This window comes from Silene latifolia, chromosome 1, assembly GCF_048544455.1.
Source record: "Silene latifolia isolate original U9 population chromosome 1, ASM4854445v1, whole genome shotgun sequence".
NCBI classification, from domain to species: Eukaryota; Viridiplantae; Streptophyta; class Magnoliopsida; order Caryophyllales; family Caryophyllaceae; genus Silene; species Silene latifolia.
Window position 1 is genome coordinate 152018490 of NC_133526.1, and position 20535 is coordinate 152039024.

Genomic DNA, 20535 nt, shown 5'->3' on the forward strand with positions numbered 1-20535 from the left:
CACTTATTGTTACACATTAGAGGAGTCCTTACTTGTGCCCATAAACCGAAATTTACAATGTAAGGGACATTGTTTTCTTATAAATCTTTCATTTTGTTATGCATGCACTAGATCTAAAGAACAAATAATTAACAAGTTAATTAGTTCACTATTAGTGGAGTCTAATAATAGGTATATGAACCTAACAACTTTCTCATAAAATGGTCATTTAAATACTAGTTAGTATAATTCACAACATCTTGTAATTATAACTAACTTATTATCCTCATCTCGCGTGTTTCGCAAAACACCGATTAATTTTAGTAATATAACTTCTTAAATTACTAAATAAAATCTTATTTAATCACATTATAATAAGATGTCATTTTCTCTCTTATGATAATAATTTGTTCAATTTTAAGGAATTAATTAATCTGTATCGACATACAATTAATTAACCTTTTTCAATTAAGGGAATCGTCCTTTAGGTGTGACCTCAAGGGATCAACTGGTCACCACCGTCGCACGACAGTATTGTCAAACTCTAGCCAGCCAATCATTACCGATATGTGTGGACCAGTTGACTATATATATGTAATGTATCATCCCTTTCGTATTCTTGTTATGAGATTTAAATATGTGATCAATATGATCGACAATTGTGATCGCATTATTGTCGGAGGACACATATTCCAACAATTTACCAAATTGGTAACTCAAGTGCCGACTTATGCTATGTTTTTGAGAGAAATTTTGTCAAACAAGCGGTCTTTTGATGAAGTGGAGACTATCGCGTTCACTCATGAATGTTACGCCGCATTACAAGCCAATTCTCCACCTAAGCTTAAGGATCTAGGGAGTTTTTCTATTCCTTGTACTATAGGCCCTTTAACTATTGACATTGCTTTATGTGATTTAGGAGCGAGCGTCAGTGTCATGCCATATAAAATTTGCAATCAATTAAATATGATTAAGCTTAAATGTACTAACATGACTATTCAATTGGCTGACAGGTCTATTAAGCACCCTATGGGTATCTTAGAGGATGTGCCAGTGAGAATAGGGAAATTTTTCATTCCAGTTGACTTTGTAGTGATAGATATAGCTGAAAATTCTCTTGTTCGTATTATTCTAGGATGACCATTCTTGCATACAGCTGGGGCGGTTATAGATGTTAGGCATGGAAGTCTTACATTCAATATTGGAGATGATACTATCACTTTTGGTCTTGACAAAGCATCACGTCCTCCTGATTTAAAAGCTTCTTGTTATATGATTAATGCTCTTGATCCTACTTTTGACAATTGCCTTGCTTCATGTTTTGAGAGAAATCTACCTGACGCCCCTGTTGTTGCGTCATATCCATGGAGTACGAAAGTGTATGAAATAGAGAAGTTGTTATATGGAGATGAGCTTCCTCCTAAGCCAATTTTTAACTCTGATGAGAGTGTTGACATAAAAGCCGAGTTGGATGCTTTGGAAGCTGAGATTTTCAGAAAGGAGCCAGTCAAAGTTGTTGATGAAGCTCCTATGACGGATCAAGTGCCCTATCTCCTACCAAGTGATGATGACTTGAAGAATGATGAACATTGCTCATATTTTACATTAAACTTTGAGTTTGATGAGCAAGAACTTTATTTGTCATTTATTTTCTCTTGGACTATTTATTGGTGCCACTTATGCTTGTGTGTAGCACATGCGCTACTTTTTTATTTACTGTTACGAGCTTTAAGTTGTATTGATTGTAATTTGTGTGCGCATTTATTTTAAATGCATAAATCTACTCGATATGAAGAGTACTCGATCGGGTGCTGGCAAGCTCGATCGAGTACCCAAGTGTTTTGGGTTATAAAACGTGCCAGACGATGATACGAATTGCGCGGTTGATCTTCTTCTCCTGTTTTTGCAGCTGGTTTGGGGGAATCATATGCTCTTATCTGATATTCTCTTCTCTTATATCTTCTTTTATTGTATGATCTCTATTTCTTTTCCATTCCTTTTATTAGCTGTGTCCTTTAGTTTGCTGGATTTGTGTGTGATTGCTATGTAGTAGGCGTCACAATGAGGACACTGTGACATTTAGGTTTGGGGGAGGAGTTTAATTATGCTGTGTGATTTACTTATTATATGTGCATTTATATCAAAAATCCATAAAAATTAAAAATCTCAAATACAAAAACATTTTTTCCTTTGTTTTAAGTCGAGTCTTGGAGAATTAAATAATAATGATGTTAAATTGTATTGTTTTTGCATTTGAATCTCATATAGTTATCCATGTACTTTGTTTTGACCCGCTATTTATGAAAACTAAGCTCATAATTCAAGTCTTAACCGTATTTGACATGCCTTATGCTAATTACATTTGACAAAATTATGTTGGTAAACTACTTAAATTGTGAGGTCTATAGAGCTTCCTAGGCCAGGAATATCAATAAACTGGTCTCATTTGTCAAATAGGCTTCAGTGTGGTTTCTCCTTGTGGAATATGTAATATCCAAGTGCATAAGTGTGACATTGATTTCTTGATACTTTTATTGCTTTCATTTGACTAAGTACATGTGGATAGGCGGTTCCTACCATTCAAATAAGCCTTGCAAATTACCCTTTTGTTAGCCCGTTTGAACCCTTGTAGCTAACTTTAAATTACATCCTATGAGTTATCCCAGAATTTGCCTACCTTATCGGGACAATCGCAGTTGCTTGTTTATCATGTCTATTTTGCTATTATGGTTGGGTTGGGACTTATTGTTGTCATGTGGTTATAACAAAGTACTTATTACCAATTGAGTTGTATCCTTGTGTTGGAAAAAGAAAAATATGAAGCGAAAGAAAAAGAAGAAGAGAAAAGAAATTGATTGCTTCATTTGATTTTGTCAAGGATCAAAAGTATGGTCGTTAGAGTCTAATGCATATTTGGAGAGTACTTCATATGCTCTCATGATTGGTAAAGTTAAGATTATTTCTCTAAGTTGGGTTCATTTGTATTTGTTATCAAAGATTTGGTTTCTATTTTGGTTTAGCGCTGCGACTACCGTCTTAGCTCCTCATATCGATAACGTGCTTTGGCACAAATCATTTATATCTCTTTAACCCATTTGCCACCCTTATTGTTCTTGATACATGTACTTTTGTCTACATTGTGATTGCATACTAGTTAGGGAAATCTCTATCACATTAGATTGCATGCATGTTTCATAAGTTGAGTGAGTGCTTATACTTCTTTTTATCTTCACATATAACTCACCCTTACATACATATGAGTGCACGAGTGAAATCCGCGAAAATCCGACTAATTTGTCTTGCAAGATCGAAAGGTATTTGGCATTTGTCTATATTATGGTGACTTGAGACTTGAGCTGCGGTTTCTATTTACCGTACCTTTGAATAAATTTTATTGGTACACCTTGGTCATTACTTTGTTATAGATATGGATAGCTTGGGATTTGTATGTACATCAACATTAGCTCTGAGTTGTTTATTCACCATTTGTATGATTGCCTTTTGTAATGTGTGATGCTTTGCTTGAGGAAAAGTAAAGAGATGGTTTGTGGGAGTTTGATGAGTCATAATTATATGCATATTTATGCATCTTATTAATTGGTTTTGATATGGTTATCAAGTACCGGATCGATAAACTCAACAAGAAGATATCAGTACAAGCCAAAATATTTAACAACTACTGGGATATACAAACAATCATTGAAGAATATTTACATAATCTAATACTTCTCTGAGCATTAATTCACTATGCTACGGTGTTATTTCTTGGAGGAGGAACCATACAAGTATGAACATCATCCCGTCCACATAGTAGTCTCCCATTAAGCATATCTAATGCTTCAAACGCGCCTCCTGTAACACCCCCATACTCCGAGTGCCTTACCAGGACCACTCAGGTATGGAGACATCACCATCTCGGTTGCCCGAGGTATGATAATCAAACAACAGCGATAAAGAAACAACATTTATTATTAATCGTTTAATGAATGAATACAATCCTTGAAACCCAAACTGATAGTAAAATACATTATTCCAAACTGTCTACTCAAACTGAAATGTAAATAAAGCTAAACTACAGCGGAAGACTCTAATGTCACGTCGTGGCCATCCCAGCTATCCCGTATCATCTCTATACTGCTCAATATCTCGCTCACCATCCCCGAATGGATCACCGCAGTTTTTTCAAAACAACACCGGGTCGTACTAATCACACAATCAAAATAAATAACAACCATAAGACAAATAGACAAATTGAACTCACACACACACAACCACATCCAACCAACCGTCTCAATCACCGATCGTCCACTTTGGACCCGCCCGCGGGGGGACCGCAGCCGTTCCCACCTAAGCCCCGCTCATCGTACGAGCGATAACCCCGTATCATTAATGTGCACATCCCTTCGTGGCGGGTTCCACGAGAAGGCGAAACTAGGGCGTGAGATCACTCCCATGAGTGACCCCACTCAGCCGAGAACGCATCTCGAGAACCATCACAAACACAACCACAATCACAATCACAATTACAATCAACAAACCAATTAACTAATTACAGCACATCACCAATATCCCATTATGGGACTAATACTGAGTAGGAAATCCTACCTGGAAAGCACACAAGGATTTGTATCTACAAATGTCTCAAAACGCCTCTTCTATGAACTCTCCTCCTAACATAAACATACGAATACTACTATTCAATCACTTATTCACAAAAACCCCCAATTACTAAAATTAGGGTTTCACTAATCTTATCAAAACGTTATAAAAATTATGCTAGAAGCTTACCCTCGACGCAACGAATCCAACGACACAAACTACGATGCAATCCGACCGCCCGATCTCCGGAATTGTTAAGGACGCGATTAGGAAGATGACTGATCGCTTTCTCTCTTAAACAGGTTTTAGGTTTTGGTAAAAGTGATTTAGAATAAAGACGAATTGATTTAAATACCTTAATCGCGTAATTAACAAAACCCGAGAAAATTCCCCGATAAACCGGGACACTCGATCGAGTACCCAAGGTACTCGATCGAGTACCCTACTCGATCGAGTGCCCCACTACTCGATCGAGTGCCCAACAGGTCAGAAACTATTTTATTCTGCAACATACCCTTACTCGACAGAGTAAGGGCTACTCGATAGAGTACCCCCAAGACCATAAATACGGAGTATTACAGTCTTCCCTCCTTAAAAGGAACTTCGTCCCCGAAGTTCAAACCACTACCAAACAAAGGTACCCCCATAAGCTTCCCGACTCGAAGGTCCAAAATAAATACAACGTAAAACATGCTACTAACCCACTTATCCCGACAAACATACCGACACAACATACCGACACAACATAAACAAGAGGGTGTAAAAACTCTTAAAAACTCTCGCGATCACCTCCTACCCCCCTAAAAGAAACAAGGTTACGTCCTCGTAACCATACATACCTGATCAAAAAGGAAAGGGTAACGCTCTTTCATGATATCCTCCGCCTCCCATGTAGCTTCCTCAGTCTCATGGTTAGACCAAAGGATCTTAAGCAACACTGTCTCACCACTCCTGGTCTTTCTAACTTTTCGGTCTAGGATCTGCTTAGGCACCTCAAGGTACGATAAAGACTCATCCAGCTCTAAGCTCTCTGCCTCCAACACATGCGACGGGTCACTCACATACTTCCGCAGCTGCGATACATGAAACACATTATGCACTCTCTCCAAAGCAGCCGGTAAAGCCAAACGATAAGCCACTTCCCCAACTCGCTCTAAGATCTCATAAGGCCCTATAAACTTCTGACTTAGCTTGCCTTTCTTCCCAAATCTCATAACTCCACGCATAGGAGACACTTTCAGAAGAACCTTGTCCCCAACCTGAAACTCTATGTCCCGACGATGTAGATCAGCATAACTCTTTTGTCGATCCTGAGCTGCTCTCATCCGTTCCCTGATCATCTTAATCTGTTCCACCATCTCATGTACCATCTCTGGTCCTAAAACCACTGCCTCTGCACTATCGTCCCAACAGATTGGACTCCTACATCTCCTCCCATACAAAGCCTCAAACGGTGCCATACCAATACTAGTGTGATAGCTGTTGTTGTAAGAAAACTCTATCAAGTCCAACCTCTGCTCCCAGCTACCACCAAAATCCATCACACAAGCTCGCAACATATCCTCAAGAGTCTTGATTGTTCTCTCAGTCTGCCCATCCGTCGCAGGATGAAATGTCGTACTCATCTTCAAAGGCTGTTCCCAACGATTCCTGCAACTCCTTCCAAAACCTTGATATAAACCTCGCATCTCTGTCAGACACTATGTCCTTAGGGACTCCATGTAACTTAAGCACGTTCTTTCGATAGGCCATAGCCAATTGTGCCTTAGTCCATGTATCTTTCATTGGAACAAAGTGAGCTGACTTGGTCAACCGATCCACTATCACCCAAATCATATTGTTACCTTGTTGACTCTTAGGTAAACCCACAATGAAATCCATGGAAATGGATTCCCACTTCCACTCGTGCACCTCCAAGGACCGAACCTTACCTTGTGGTCTTCTCTGTTCCCCTTTAACTCTCTGGCATGTCAAACAACGGGACACAAACTCAACTGTCTCTTTCTTCATTCCAGGCCACCAAAACGTTTTCTTCGGATCTTTGTAAAGCTTGTCTCCACCGGATGAACCGAATATGGTGTGCAATGCGCCTCTATCATGATTGTCTTTTTCAACTCCTCATCATTAGGAACACACCACCTACCATCAAACCTCAAGCTACCATCTCGTATGAATGGAAAACCGGACACTTTGTCCCTTTCTCTACTCCAGCTCTCCACTCCACTATCTTAGGATCCAAAGCCTCGCTTATCCCGAATGTCATCATAAAACTCAAGCCGTCTTGTCATATCGCTCATGGTATCTCCTTTCGCATCATATGAATCCCAAAGCTCGCTACCTCCTCTCTCCAACCTCATCAAGGATAGAGCTGTACACAAGGAATGTACACTCTTCCTACTCAAAGCATCGGCAACAACATTGGCCTTTCCTTCATGGTAGATGATTTCCATGTCGTAGTCGCCAATCGCTCCATCCACCTCCTCTCGCCTCATGTTCAACTCCTTCTCGTGTGTAGATGTACTTGAGACTCTTGTGATCCGAAAATACCTTAAAGATTGCTCCATAAAGGTAGTGCCTCCAAATCTTGAGAGCAAACACCACTGCACCCAACTCCAGGTCATGAGTAGGGTAGTTCTCCTCATAAGGCTTCAACTGCCTAGAAGCATAGGCGATCACCTTACCATTCTGCATCAACACACATCCCAACCCATTCTTCGAAGCATCGGTATAAACCTCAAAATTCTCGCTCCCTTCAGTAATGCCAAGACAGGGAGAGCGTGGTTAAACGCTCCTTTAAGGTTTGGAACGCCTTCTCACAACTCTCATCCCAACGAAACCTGTTCTCTTTCCTCATCAACGCTGTCATCGGTCTAGCTATCTTGGAGAAATCCTTCACAAACCGCCCGTAGTACCCAAATAAACCCAAGAAACTCCTTACCTCGGCGACATTCTTCTGCTTCCCACTTTGTCACTGCCTCAATCTTCGCCGGATCCACAGCTACCCCATCTTTAGAGATTACATGCCCCAGAAAAGCAACTTTCTCCAACCAAAACTCACACTTAGACAACTTAGCATACAGCTCATGATCTCGCAAAGTTTGCAACACGATCCTCAGGTGCTCCTCATGCTCCTCCTTAGTCTTAGAGTAGACTAAGATATCATCGATAAACACTACTACGAACTGATCCAAGAACTGTAAGAAGATCCTATTCATCAAATCCATAAACACCGCCGCGCATTGACAACCCAAATGGCATCACCACATACTCATAATGGCCATACCTCGACGTGAAGGTTGTCTTCGGTATGTCCACATCTCTAATCTTCACCTGATGGTATCCCGATCTCAAATCGATCTTAGAAAAGACCGTTGCACCACTCAACTGATCAAACAAGTCATCTATCCTTGGCAAAGGATACTTGTTCTTTATCGTCACACGGTTCGGCTCCGGTAATCTATGCACGACCTCAAACTCCCATCTTTCTTTTTCACGAACAATCGGTGCTCCCCAAGGCGATACACTTGGCCTAATGTATCCCTTCTCTATCAAATCATCCAACTGCTTCCTAAGTTCCTCCATCTCCTTAGGACCCATGCGGTACGGTGCCTTAGAGATTGGCCCCGTCCCTGGCTTCAACTCAACGGTGAAATCTATCTCCCTCTTCGGTGGCAACCCCGGAATCTCTTCTGGAAAGACATCTGCATACTCTCCCACCACTGGTATCTCCTCAACTGCCGGGCTCTCTATCCGGTCGTCTCTCACGTGGCACAAAATCAGAGGACATCCCTTCCTCAGATACGACTTCAAAGTGACAGCTGCAATCAACTTAACTTTGGGTTTGACTAGAAACCCACGATAAGACACACTTACACCTTTAGGACCTCTTAGCGACACTCTCTTTTGATGACAGTCTATCTTAGCCTTATACTTCCCTAACCAATCCATCCCAACTATCATCTCAAAGCCATTAAAAGGAAACTCTAGCAAGTCTACAGGGAAATCGACTTGCCCAACTATCAAAGATACATCTCTAAACAACCTCCCACACGATACAGACTCCCCTGAAGGTATGAAAACTTGCTCCCTAACAGACTCATATACTCTCAAACCCAACTGTTTTACATGACTCGAAGACACAAACGACTGAGAAGCCCCCGAATCAAACAAAACAAACGTAGGAATACCATTAACAAGGAATGTACCTGATAACGTGCGCATCCTCCTCACCGCCTTCTTGTCCATCATGAACAACTTGCCATCGGTCTTCCGTCCACCTCCCTGGACAAGATTAGGCGATGCGGTCGGCTTAGCACCCGACCCTTGATTGTTGTTGTTGTTCATCGGTGTCTTCGATAAGAATTACCGCCGTTGCGGTTGCCTCCACTCGATAGCTCGACCTCCCCTGTTTGGCCATGATCCACCGGTCATTGCTCGCAAAGCTCGTGCGAGTCTCTCGAAAAGATCTCGGTGCGCTCGTGCACTCATGTCTCTTGTGGCCTACGCCACCACAACCAAAGCAGGTCACTCCCCAGCTGTTGCTCACACTCCCACGACCTCGCCCAAAGGAAGTTCCAGCACTAAACCCAGAACCAGAAGAAAATCCCTTAGATTGATTGTGGTTGCCTTTCTTGTAATTAGATTGGCCACCACCCTCGCTCTCCGACTTCCTCTTCTCTCCACCCGACCTCTCCCGAGCCATCTCCACTAGTCTCTCGGCTCTCCCCACCCTCTCATATGCTTCCTTCACATCAGTGAGGACTCCCACGGGTAACTTATCCATAATCTTCGTGGTTAGTCCACTCTCAAACCTCAAAGCCAAATTCTCATCACTCAAACCCATGTCCTCGGATATCTAGATTTCTCATTAAACCGCTGTAGTACTCGACCACGGACATCTCAAATAGTCATCTTGAACTTGTCGAACTCCTCCCTCAACTTACTCCTTACATGCTCGCACAAACTCCTTCCTCACAAACTCTACGAAACTCCTCCCAAGGTATAGCAGGTAACCCCTGGTTGGTATACATCTCCTTGGCACTCACTTTCACGGAATCCCACCACTTGCCACCGCCTCCCTCGGATAGAATGCGGCTGATCCACTCTCATCTCATCCGGACAGCGAACTAAATCCAGTATGTTCTCCATCTCCCTCAGCCAACTATCAAGGTGGTTAGGCTCCTCAACTCCCTTGTACTCCTTCGGGTTAAACCTCGCGATATAGAGGCTGACTTTAGCATGGTCAACCTCCTTCTCCTTACTCTTGTCCTTGTCCTCATTCACTCTTTTCAGGGTCTCTGTAAGAGCGTCTTGATGTTCCAACAACTTAACGATGTCATCCGTAGTCATAACCTCAGCTCTCGCGTACAAAGCGTTTCTCTTGGGCGGCATCTTGAAGCTATAGAAGAAAGGGATAAACATAAACACGCGTACTAAACCTCAAAACACGAACACGCGTTGCCCAGAACCCACTCGATCGAGTATCCAAACCCACTCGATCGAGTAACGGGCTACTCGATCGAGTGCCCCCATGTACTCGATCGAGTACCCAAACTCCAGAACCAAACAGACCTTCTGATCTCTAACCCACTCGATCGAGTATCTAGGCTACTCGATCGAGTGACCCCCTACTCGATCGAGTACCCCTAGTTACTCGATCGAGTGCCCCAAAACTCGTTTCTGGACTCAAAATCGCCAAAAACCTACCCGATCGAGTTAGTCTCACTCGATCAAGTACCCCCAATACGTACAAGCTACCCGCATGTTATTCGTATACTAACATGCCAACTTTATCAAACCTCATTATATTCTAACAAATAGGCTACGCATCTATTCTACTAATCAACGAAATCAATTCATCATGCTATTAAAGCCACATTATAAACATCCAACATGTTATCATTTCATTAACATGTTCCACATATCATTATTTTCTTTCACACGCTCAACTTCCTATTTCAACACCAAACATTCATCACACTTCATCACTTTATTGCACAAGTCACTAAGCACATACATGACTCAAACACATTTTCCCCCACGTGACCGGTTCAAAGTTGTAGGGCGACCCCTTGCGACTTTAGGACGTCTCCCAAGCCTTTGCACTAGCTCCTACAACTTTTACCCCGGGTTCATTTTAATTGACTCTCTACGTTCATTAAGTTCATTGGTTACAGGTTTCAGGATCGTCGCTCTGATACCATTTATAACAACCCGACCCACCACGGTCGTAACACAACCCAATAAGATGGGATATGTACCTTTGGACCCATTACTTGTCCTCACTTAAGCCCAAAAGTACAAGGCCTTGTTACTAAGTGGTGGGTGGAATCCCTTATAAACATATCACAACCTCCTCAATTCCCTGATGTGGGACAACCTTACTCTCAATAACTTGGGGTATTACAATCCCCCCACTTAAAGAACACAACGTCCTCGTTGTGCCTCCAACTTGACCGCAGCCAAGCCCAGAATCCTCCCCCGCTAGGTGTGTGACCCGGGTACTCCCGACCACGGGCTCACCACACGGTCGCAGGGTACTCTGATACCATTTGTAACACCCCCATACTCCGAGTGCCTTACCAGGACCACTCAGGTATGGAGACATCACCATCTCGGTTGCCCGAGGTATGATAATCAAACAACAGCGATAAAGAAACAACATTTATTATTAATCGTTTAATGAATGAATACAATCCTTGAAACCCAAACTGATAGTAAAATACATTATTCCAAACTGTCTACTCAAACTGAAATGTAAATAAAGCTAAACTACAAATGGAAGACTCTAATGTCACGTCGTGGCCATCCCAACTATCCCGTATCATCTCTATACCTGCTCAATATCTGCTCACCATCCCCGAATGGATCACCGCAGTTTTCAAAACAACACCGGGTCATAAATCACACAATCAAAATAAATAACAACCATAAGACAAATAGACAAATGAATCACACACACACACAACCACATCCAACACCGTCTCAATCACCGACCGTCCACCGGACCCACCACGCCATGGGGGACCGCAGCCGTTCCCACCTAAGCCCCGCTCATCGTACGAGCGATAACCCCGTATCATTAATGTGCACATCCCTTCGTGGCGGGTTCCACGAAGGCGAAACTAGGGCGTGAGATCACTCCCGCAAGTGACCCCACTCAGCCGAGAACGCATCTCGAGAACCATCACAAACACAACCACAATCACAATCACAATTACAATCAACAAATCAATTAACTAACTACAACACATCACCAATATCCCATTATGGGACTAATACCGAGTAGAAATCCTACCCGGAAAGCACACAAGCGCACGGTATCTACAAATGCCTCAAAACGCCTCTTCTATGAACTCTCCTCCTAACATAAACATACGAATACTACTATTCAATCACTTATTCACAAAAACCCCCAATTACTAAAATTAGGGTTTCACTAATCTTATCAAAACGTTATAAAAATTATGCTAGAAGCTTACCCTCGACGCAACGAATCCAACGACACAAACTACGATGCAATCCGACCGCCTGATCTCCGGGAATTGTTAAGGACGCGATTAGGAAGATGACTGACTGCTTTCTCTCTTAAACAGGTTTTAGGTTTTGGTAAAAGTGATTTAGAATAAAGACGAATTGATTTAAATACCTTAATCGCGTAATTAACAAAACCCGAGAAAATTCCCCCGATAAACCGGACACTCGATCGAGTACCCAAGGTACTCGATCGAGTACCCCCCTACTCGATCGAGTGCCCCAGCTACTCGATCGAGTGCCCAACAGGTCAGAAACTATTTTATTCTGCAACATACCCTTACTCGACAGAGTAAGGGCTACTCGATAGAGTACCCCCAAGACCATAAATACGGAGTATTACACCTCCTCCTTCGCTTCTCTGCATAATTGAAACGAACTTGTAAGTAGTTTGAGTTTCATGACAAACATACTCCACGATAGGATACTAATATAATAGACTAATTTTCCTTAAATGAGCAAAATCATCCTCGGTTCAGTGAAAGAAAATTAAACTCGACTCATATGAATTAAGTTAGTCGAGTTATTACAAATTGGTTTTGTTACTATGATTAAGCTATGGGAGAGGAAACTTTTTTTTTTGTGGATGGAAAAATAAATGCCTATGAACTAGGAGTTTGTGACATGAACTAGATTAACATGAACACACACTAAAAGTTTCGGGTATCTTTAGGAGTAATGGCACAATATAAGAAATAAGTGATTTTCCGGCTAAGAAATACCGACTACAGTAAAACTCGGTTGATAATGTTAATCGCCAAACAAAAACAATGGTCCAGAATTAACGGTCGTAAATTTCGATATAAAAGCAACTCGGTCGCTAAAATAAATAAATCAGTCGGTAAAGTTACATATTACCGACCAAGCTCACAAATTACCAATTGATTTTTAATCGGTTGATACGATGTATAAATTAAACAAAAACAGAACAAACTTTCCAAGCTAGTTATTTGGTTTGCAACTGGAAAAAAAATTGCTTTCTCCCTAATTAAACTCGACGGATCCACCACCGCGTCAAACCAACCATCACCGCCTACCCACCACCATTTATTAGTTGAAGGTTAGGTGGAATTGGGGTTGTTTTGTTGGTCTTGAACTTTGATTTGTCCAGGGGGATCCAGCAAACTCTTGTATTTGTATGCTACATGCCAACCCGATTCGAGTTAAAATCTTATAGTTCATTAGATATTCAGCAAAATAGAGTGGTGTAGTTGGTAAAAGGGACAATCATAAGGTTGTGGGATATGATGCTATGCGCTGGTTCGATACCTACTGCTCTCAATTTTAGCTTATTTTTGTCCTTTCAATACTCTTTGTATTATAACTTGTGTTTTTTCCTATTTTTTGTTGCCGCATTAATTAAATCGTAACAATATGGTCCTTTCAATACTCTTTGTATTATAACTTGTGTTTTTTCCTATTTTTTGTTGCCACATTAATTAAATCGTAACAATATGGTCTTTGTTTGTCAAGAAAGTTACTGCTAAATACTTTCACCATTAAGTTGAATTCCAAAAAGGTTAGTATTAGTCATTTTAACAATTAAAAAAACACGAATACTCCGTATTTCAAAAAGGTAGACGGGATAGTAAGATAAGATGGTTTGTTAATTTAATTTACTAAGCAATTATTAACAAAATTGTGGGTAGCATTGAAAAATATTTTTATACGAGTAAATACTTTTTAAAAACTTGCTCGGATATTTTTATAAGAAAAAATTAGTATCGTATAATTCTAATTAAAGTGGTTTTGCCATTGGTCAAGGCTACGACAATAAACTACGTGGAGTTTACATACATACAAGTATACAACCATATAACTTCACATGACAACTGAGAACCGACTTCGACCTAGCCCTACATACTTTTAATTCCTGGATCCGCCTCTGGATTTGTCGATGTTCGTGGTATTGAATCTTTGATTCGGCAACTTTGTTAATTAAATGATACTTAATCATAGCATTAGTACATTCTCATGAACTTGCTTCAGTTTTACCATGGATTTGCAATTCTACAACAAAGACACACATTCTTGATCTCCCAAATTAAATGTTGATATCATTTTCTTATAGATAATCTTCTTTAGCCAATAATAGTTGAGTTAGATGATGTATTTGTAGCCTAATCATCTTCTACTTGCATTTGGATGTTTTGAAATGAAAAGTGCTTTCTTGGGTTAAAATATGTTGATTATTAGATGAATGAAACTAAATTTTGTACTTCTTATGTCACATAAAATAAGGAATCCTTGTGGAGGAGTAAAGTGTGCTGAAAGTTGAAACATGTTAACAAATTTGTATATGATTATTGAAGATGATATATCATACAACATTTGAGTGAAGGGGATAAGGCAGCATGGAGAAGGGGAGAGGATGAAGAGGAGATTTATAGAGTACGAAGAGGAAAGAAGGACCGATATGAAGATGACGATGACATTGTAGAGGAAGAAGTCGTGTTTTTTTTTTTTTTTGACAACGATTAGAAGAAGTCGTGTTAAGATTAAGATCATTATCATGTCCATTTAATTATATTTGTCAGTATATTGTGAATGTGTTTTAGTATACATTTAGATTGTTTTAGATGGCAGGAGGACATAAACGAGGATGATGATAAGGAATACATATCAGAAGCTAAGAAGAGGGATCTGGAAGAGGGATCAGGAGATGACTCGGGCCTGGAATGGAGAATGCTCAAACCAACGAGATTTCAGGCAAATTTCGTTATTTCGATTCTATGCGTAGTTTAGAACCCGAAATATGTGGTATATTATTTTATTTTACTTATATATATAAATAAGTGGAATAAAAATATGACTTCGGGGGTGTTTGGTAAACGGCGGATTGAGAAATTTTCAGCATATTCAAGGCTTTTAGCATGTTTGACTCACCAATCTACTAATTTGAGTGTTTGGTAAATGGCATATTGAAAGAGTATATTGGAGCTCAATCTACTGTTTTCCAATATCTTTCTTCTACCCAAAGATATTCACATTAGTAGATTGTGAAATATGAATCCGTCAACAATCTACACATAGATACAACAATCTATTAACCAAAATCTGCTAATTGAAATATACTAGTCAAACCTGTTAATCCAATCTGTCATTTATAATCTGCTTGATCAATCTGCTTCTGCTAATATCAATCTGCGAATTACCAAACAGAGCCTTCATCAAATGGTAATTAATTTCTTTATTATTTTTTTAAAAATTTGACAACACAAAAGTGGTTTGTAGAGTTACATGATCGATCAAAACCTACTACATACCACTGCCCTTATCCGAACTAGAGGGTCAAATATTATGAGTTTGTAACTATTCTGGTTATTTTGTAGCAACAAATTATTTGTTGTCATTTTTGTAATCTTTCTAGGGATTTTGTACTTGGAGTCCCACCCATGAGAATGCCATTAGAGGAGACTATGACAAGTCTGCGCATTTGGGTCTTAAAAATAATGTGAATGATGTCGGATCGAAGATAAATGAAAAAGATAAACCTTGCCCAGGTTGGATGCGTCTGATTGTCTACAAGGCTTTTTTTATTACAGACTCAACGGCATGTAATTTCGCAAGAAATCGAAACAAGCTTTATTGAACAATAAATGCGCCGAAGAAAGACCTTTATTGGTCAATTAAGGCAATATAAAATACGGCAAAAATGGTAAAGCGTCTAAACATTTATATTTATATATAATTTTTGTTTAAGATGGTAAATAGGCTAAGGGTGTGTTTGGATAGGAGGATTTGGAGGGAAAGGAAGGGGAGGGAAAGGGAGGGATGATATTTTGTTTGGTTAGCAAAATGGAGGTGAAGGGATTTTGAGGGGAGGGAAATTGGATCCCTCAATTTCCCTTCTCTAAGCCAAATTATTTCCTCTCCAACAAAGGCAAGATTTGGAGGGAAAATGATCTCCTCCATTCTCCCTCCCCTTCCCTTCCATCCCTTTTCTCTTCCCTCCTTCTCCCTCCCCTTCCTTTCTCTCCACTTTTGCTATCCAAACACACCCTAAATGTCACCGTATGGAAATAATTTTCTGTTTCGTGTTTTCAAAGTTAGAGAAAATGCAAGCGAAGAGCCTAAAGCACAAGAGCTCTTCTATGATAGTCATAGCAAAGAGATTGATGGCAAAAGAGAGTTGATCAGTTCAAAAGAAAAAAAATTATGTTACTATTACTACTATAAGGTACTTTGTTTATTGTTACGATAAATGTTATTGACCAGTTATCGTTTTCTTTACGTAACGTAGAAACAATATGAGAATTGCAAAATGACTACAAAGAAAAAGGAGAAGTATCACCGGAACAAGCATTGTTTAACGCGGTTGGTTGTTACAAGAAGGGGCCATATTTATGGGTTGCGAATGCAAACGTAAATAACGGAAACACTTCAAAAAGAAGCCCATGAACATAGGAAATATAGGGAGGAAGCTCGATTAAGGGAAGTGTATTTAATAAATCAATAGCAGATGAGTGAACAATTGGTGATTTTATCTCAACTACTCCAAACCTCGAAAAAGGTTTCATTTTTATCTCAACTCTGCCAAACCCAAAAAAAGGTTTCATTTATGACATTCATACAGTTTAAATTATAAGTACTGGACAATCACTGACTAAAGCTATCAGTCGGTAAATTACCGACTGAGAAGCTATCAATCGGTAGCTTTTTTGCCCACTTAATTAGACAGCAAAGTTTCAATTTCAGACATTAAATAACTTTACTAACCAAATTTATATTTTGCGGATCGAGTTTTTCAGTCGATAAATGCCTATGTTGTTTTTTTGGTGTAAAGGGAGTCACAAGGGCAACAAACGGTATTTATACTCTGGTTATAAGCACCACTTCTTATGACTTTATAATTAAGCTAGTTGACTAAGGGTAAATGAGTAGTACCTTGTAGAAATCAACTGCAACAAAATTAGCCCATCGATCTCCGGCATAGACTTGACAAGTACGAAGCATTTCCTTGAGCTTGTGTGAGTTGTCTACACAAGATAATTGCTTCAACGGGAGAGACCTAATATAGTTGATCAATACCAAAGACTTGGATTTATCATCCAGTTGCGATGATTCTCCTCTATTTATGCATTGTCCCTTTTTCATTCCGTTATCCCCGTCTGCCAAACAAAAAAATAAATTTGAATAGTCCACATCAAAATTGTTGTTTAAAACTACACCGAAAAATCAAATGGCAGGACATTAAAAATAAAACGTACATTGATTTTCAACCATGTAGTCCCATTGATACGCACCTTCAGTTATTTGTTTGGACTTTTTAGAAGTGAAGACAATCAGTCTTTGGTTGTTCGCCACCATGTCGCGAACAATAGGCCAATCTTGGCCTTCCCTTGGCATCCGGGAGATTGGAAACCAATACTTTTTTAGCCCTGCTTCCTTGAAGAGGTTGGTTAACCCATTTGGGGTTTTGACGTAATCCTCCAATATTAACGTCACGATTTCCATTGGATTTGAAGATAGAAATGCCTCGATCTCCATCATGATATTTATTGCCGGCTCCTATGATCAACAATCATGGAATTTTTTAGAGTTTTATGTGAAATAATTTATTAATTATATAATTAGTTATATTACTTAAAACAAAAGTTTACAACTTTATCAATGACGAAGACATCATTAAACGTTGGTATATAATGTACTTAATTGTGTGTAAATATGTCAAGTCAGGTGCTTTTAATGTGTTTTTCATTGTCAATTGTCATATTTTGAGTATGTTATGTTGTATATACCGGTTAATATATTTGGTTTCAATTTTATTGATTTACATTTGATTTGGTTGTATATCTTAAGAGACTTGTGAGACAAATTCAATTTGCTAAAAGGCAAGTCAAAGAAATCAAAGCCATCAAAAGTCAAACTCAATGTAAGGACGGTCAACGAAAACACAAATTCTCACTTTAGACGAACACTATCCGTCTAAAGTTATAGACGGGTCAAATATCACACCACTTTTATAATAAAACAAACAATAATTGAGATGTCACCACTTTGTCTTATTATGTAAGTGGTCACATATTTCACCTGTGTACACTTTAGACGGATATATGTGTCTAAAGTGAGACTAACTGCAACGAAAATCAAAGTTGGGTCAATCAAAGTCAAATCCAGTAAAAATCAAGTCAAAGTCAAGCAAAGTCAATAAAAGTCAAGATCGAAAAGCTAAGGGCAACGGTCGAGGAAAAGTCAAGGAGGAAACCAAGGAAGAAAAGGGAGGAGCACGAATTGGAAGAAATGCCACAAGCCAAAACCGCAGCTTGCGGTTCTCGTGGGTTCGTTATTTTTGGGTTTTCTTTTGTGCGATAACTAGTCTTAAACCCGTGCAAATTGCACGGGTTGCTATTTTAGATTTTGTTATCATCAAGTAATTAAAAAGAAAAATGATTATTTTTCGTGTAAAGTTATGTTTGATATTTTCAATTTGTATTGTAATTTTAACTGGAATTAGCGGGTTTGTGTATGAAGAACATTGTAATATCATGTAGCGTAAATGACGCAGTAAGTTTAATTGGCCGAGTATTCGTTGTAGTATGATATGTTATATTGTTAGCTTAGTTTGACTTGCTACTTTGTTTTCTTACTTGGGCGACTTAAAAGAGAAACTTGACTTATAAGATGAAGCTAAATTAATGTTTGTTGATGATGTCCTCCTTTTTAGTAAAGGGGATGCCACTTCAATGATGCTTTTGTTGCAGTCTTTTGCCACCTTCTCTAAAGCTACTGGGCTGAAAGTAAGTGCATCAAAGTCTAATGCATACTTCAGAAATGTACCTGAGCAGGTTAAGATTGAAATACTACAGGTCTCAGGATTTACTGAAGGGAGCATTCCATTCAAATATCTTGGTATGCCAATACAGACCACGAGACTTAAAAAACAAGATTGTGAATGCCTAGTGGATAAAATTTGCTCTCGTATACATGGCTATGGAGCAAGAATGTTTTCTTATGCAGGAAGGCTGGTTATAGTGAGGAGTGTGCTCAGTTCTTTACACTCATACTGGGCTTCAATGTTCATCATTCCCAAGGGAATTATCAAGAGAATTGAGGCAGTGTGTAGGAATTTCCTATGGGATAATAGTGCAGACTATAGAAGAACACCACTTGTGGGATGGGATACTATCTGCAGACCTAAAGATGAACGAGGACTAGGGCTCAAAGATCAGGAAGCATGGAACAAGGCCATGGTTGGTAGGCTAGTTGACTGGGTAGCTACAAAAAGGGACTCAATTTGGGTGCATTAGGTACAAAATAATTATCTCAAGGGTCAGGAGTGGATGGACTATAAACCTAGTACAAATTCAAGCTGGGTTTGGAGGAGAATCTGTAAGGTCAAGGAGGAAATGAGTGCTGGATACATCAATGGGCAATGGGATGTTCAACCAGATGGCTTTACACCAACTGGTTGTTATGAATGGTTCAAAGGAACTAGGCCCCGAGTCAACTGGTTTAAAGCAATCTGGAATCACTACTACAGATACAGGCTATAACAACGGTTAAAAACCGTTGTTATACAAAAAAGCGGACGTTGTTAAAGCGTCCGTTGTAAAAGGTTTTAAAAACTGTTGGTTTTCTTAAGGAACCCGTTATTAAAACTATTAACAACGGTTTTAAGTATAAAAACCCGTTGTGGAAAATGTGACTCAATTTTGGGGGGAACGGTATAACAACGGGTTGTAATATACAAAACCGTTGTTATAACTAAAGAAAACGGGTTGTTTATAAATAACCGTTGTTGTTTGTTCTTAAAAAATAAAAAAAAAATTAAATTAAATATTACTAGATGCATGCATAATTACGGCCCGTTATAATTTCGATGCATGCATTATTACTGCCATCCCTGTGGAATGAGAAGGGTTAGTAATAAGATTTGAAGCAGCAGAGAGAGATATGATGATGATTATGGCACAACTTCCTAACATATATATTAATTAAAAAACAACTCAAATCACACATTGCTTAGTATAAATACATGCATTATCTAAACTAACATTCCATTATCTCACTATACATCTCCAAACCCTAACTGCTAAAACAAACTTCAAATAAACCCTACTTAATCTTTCAAACAAACTCCAAACTCCATCAACAAAATGAATGATATCATCCTTAAGACTCTTACTATGATCGAGAACAACAACAGTTTCATCCGCCGGTTGCTCCACATTGAGGAAAGTTTCAGGAGCTACTTTGCGGATGCTCGATCCATACTGAAGGACGCCAAAAAGATGGCTTGACGAGCGGCGACGATTGCGGCTATATGACGATATAGCAAGCTCACTGAACGGAACCTCAAATAGCCAAGGAGGAGAGGACGGATATCATAGAGGAGAATAAGACTCTCTATGAAAATATAAGAATTGCATTTTTATCAATGTAATTCTTTTTTAAATTTATATATATATATATATATATATA

General features: G+C 39.4%; 1 protein-coding gene across 1 annotated transcript in view; it reads right to left on the minus strand.

Annotated features, from left to right (window-relative positions):
- Nucleotides 1-3580: 3580 nt before the first annotated feature.
- The window catches only part of LOC141658260 (PI-PLC X domain-containing protein At5g67130-like), a 74559-nt gene continuing 57604 nt past the window's right edge, over nt 3581-20535 (minus strand). The window contains exons 4-7 of the mRNA XM_074465379.1: nt 17322-17622; nt 16999-17222; nt 12457-12472; nt 3581-3828 (exon numbers count right to left, since the gene is read on the minus strand). Coding sequence (XP_074321480.1) covers nt 3725-3828; nt 12457-12472; nt 16999-17222; nt 17322-17622 — 645 coding nt within the window. The 3' untranslated portion in view covers nt 3581-3724. The remainder of the gene's footprint in view (nt 3829-12456; nt 12473-16998; nt 17223-17321; nt 17623-20535) is intronic.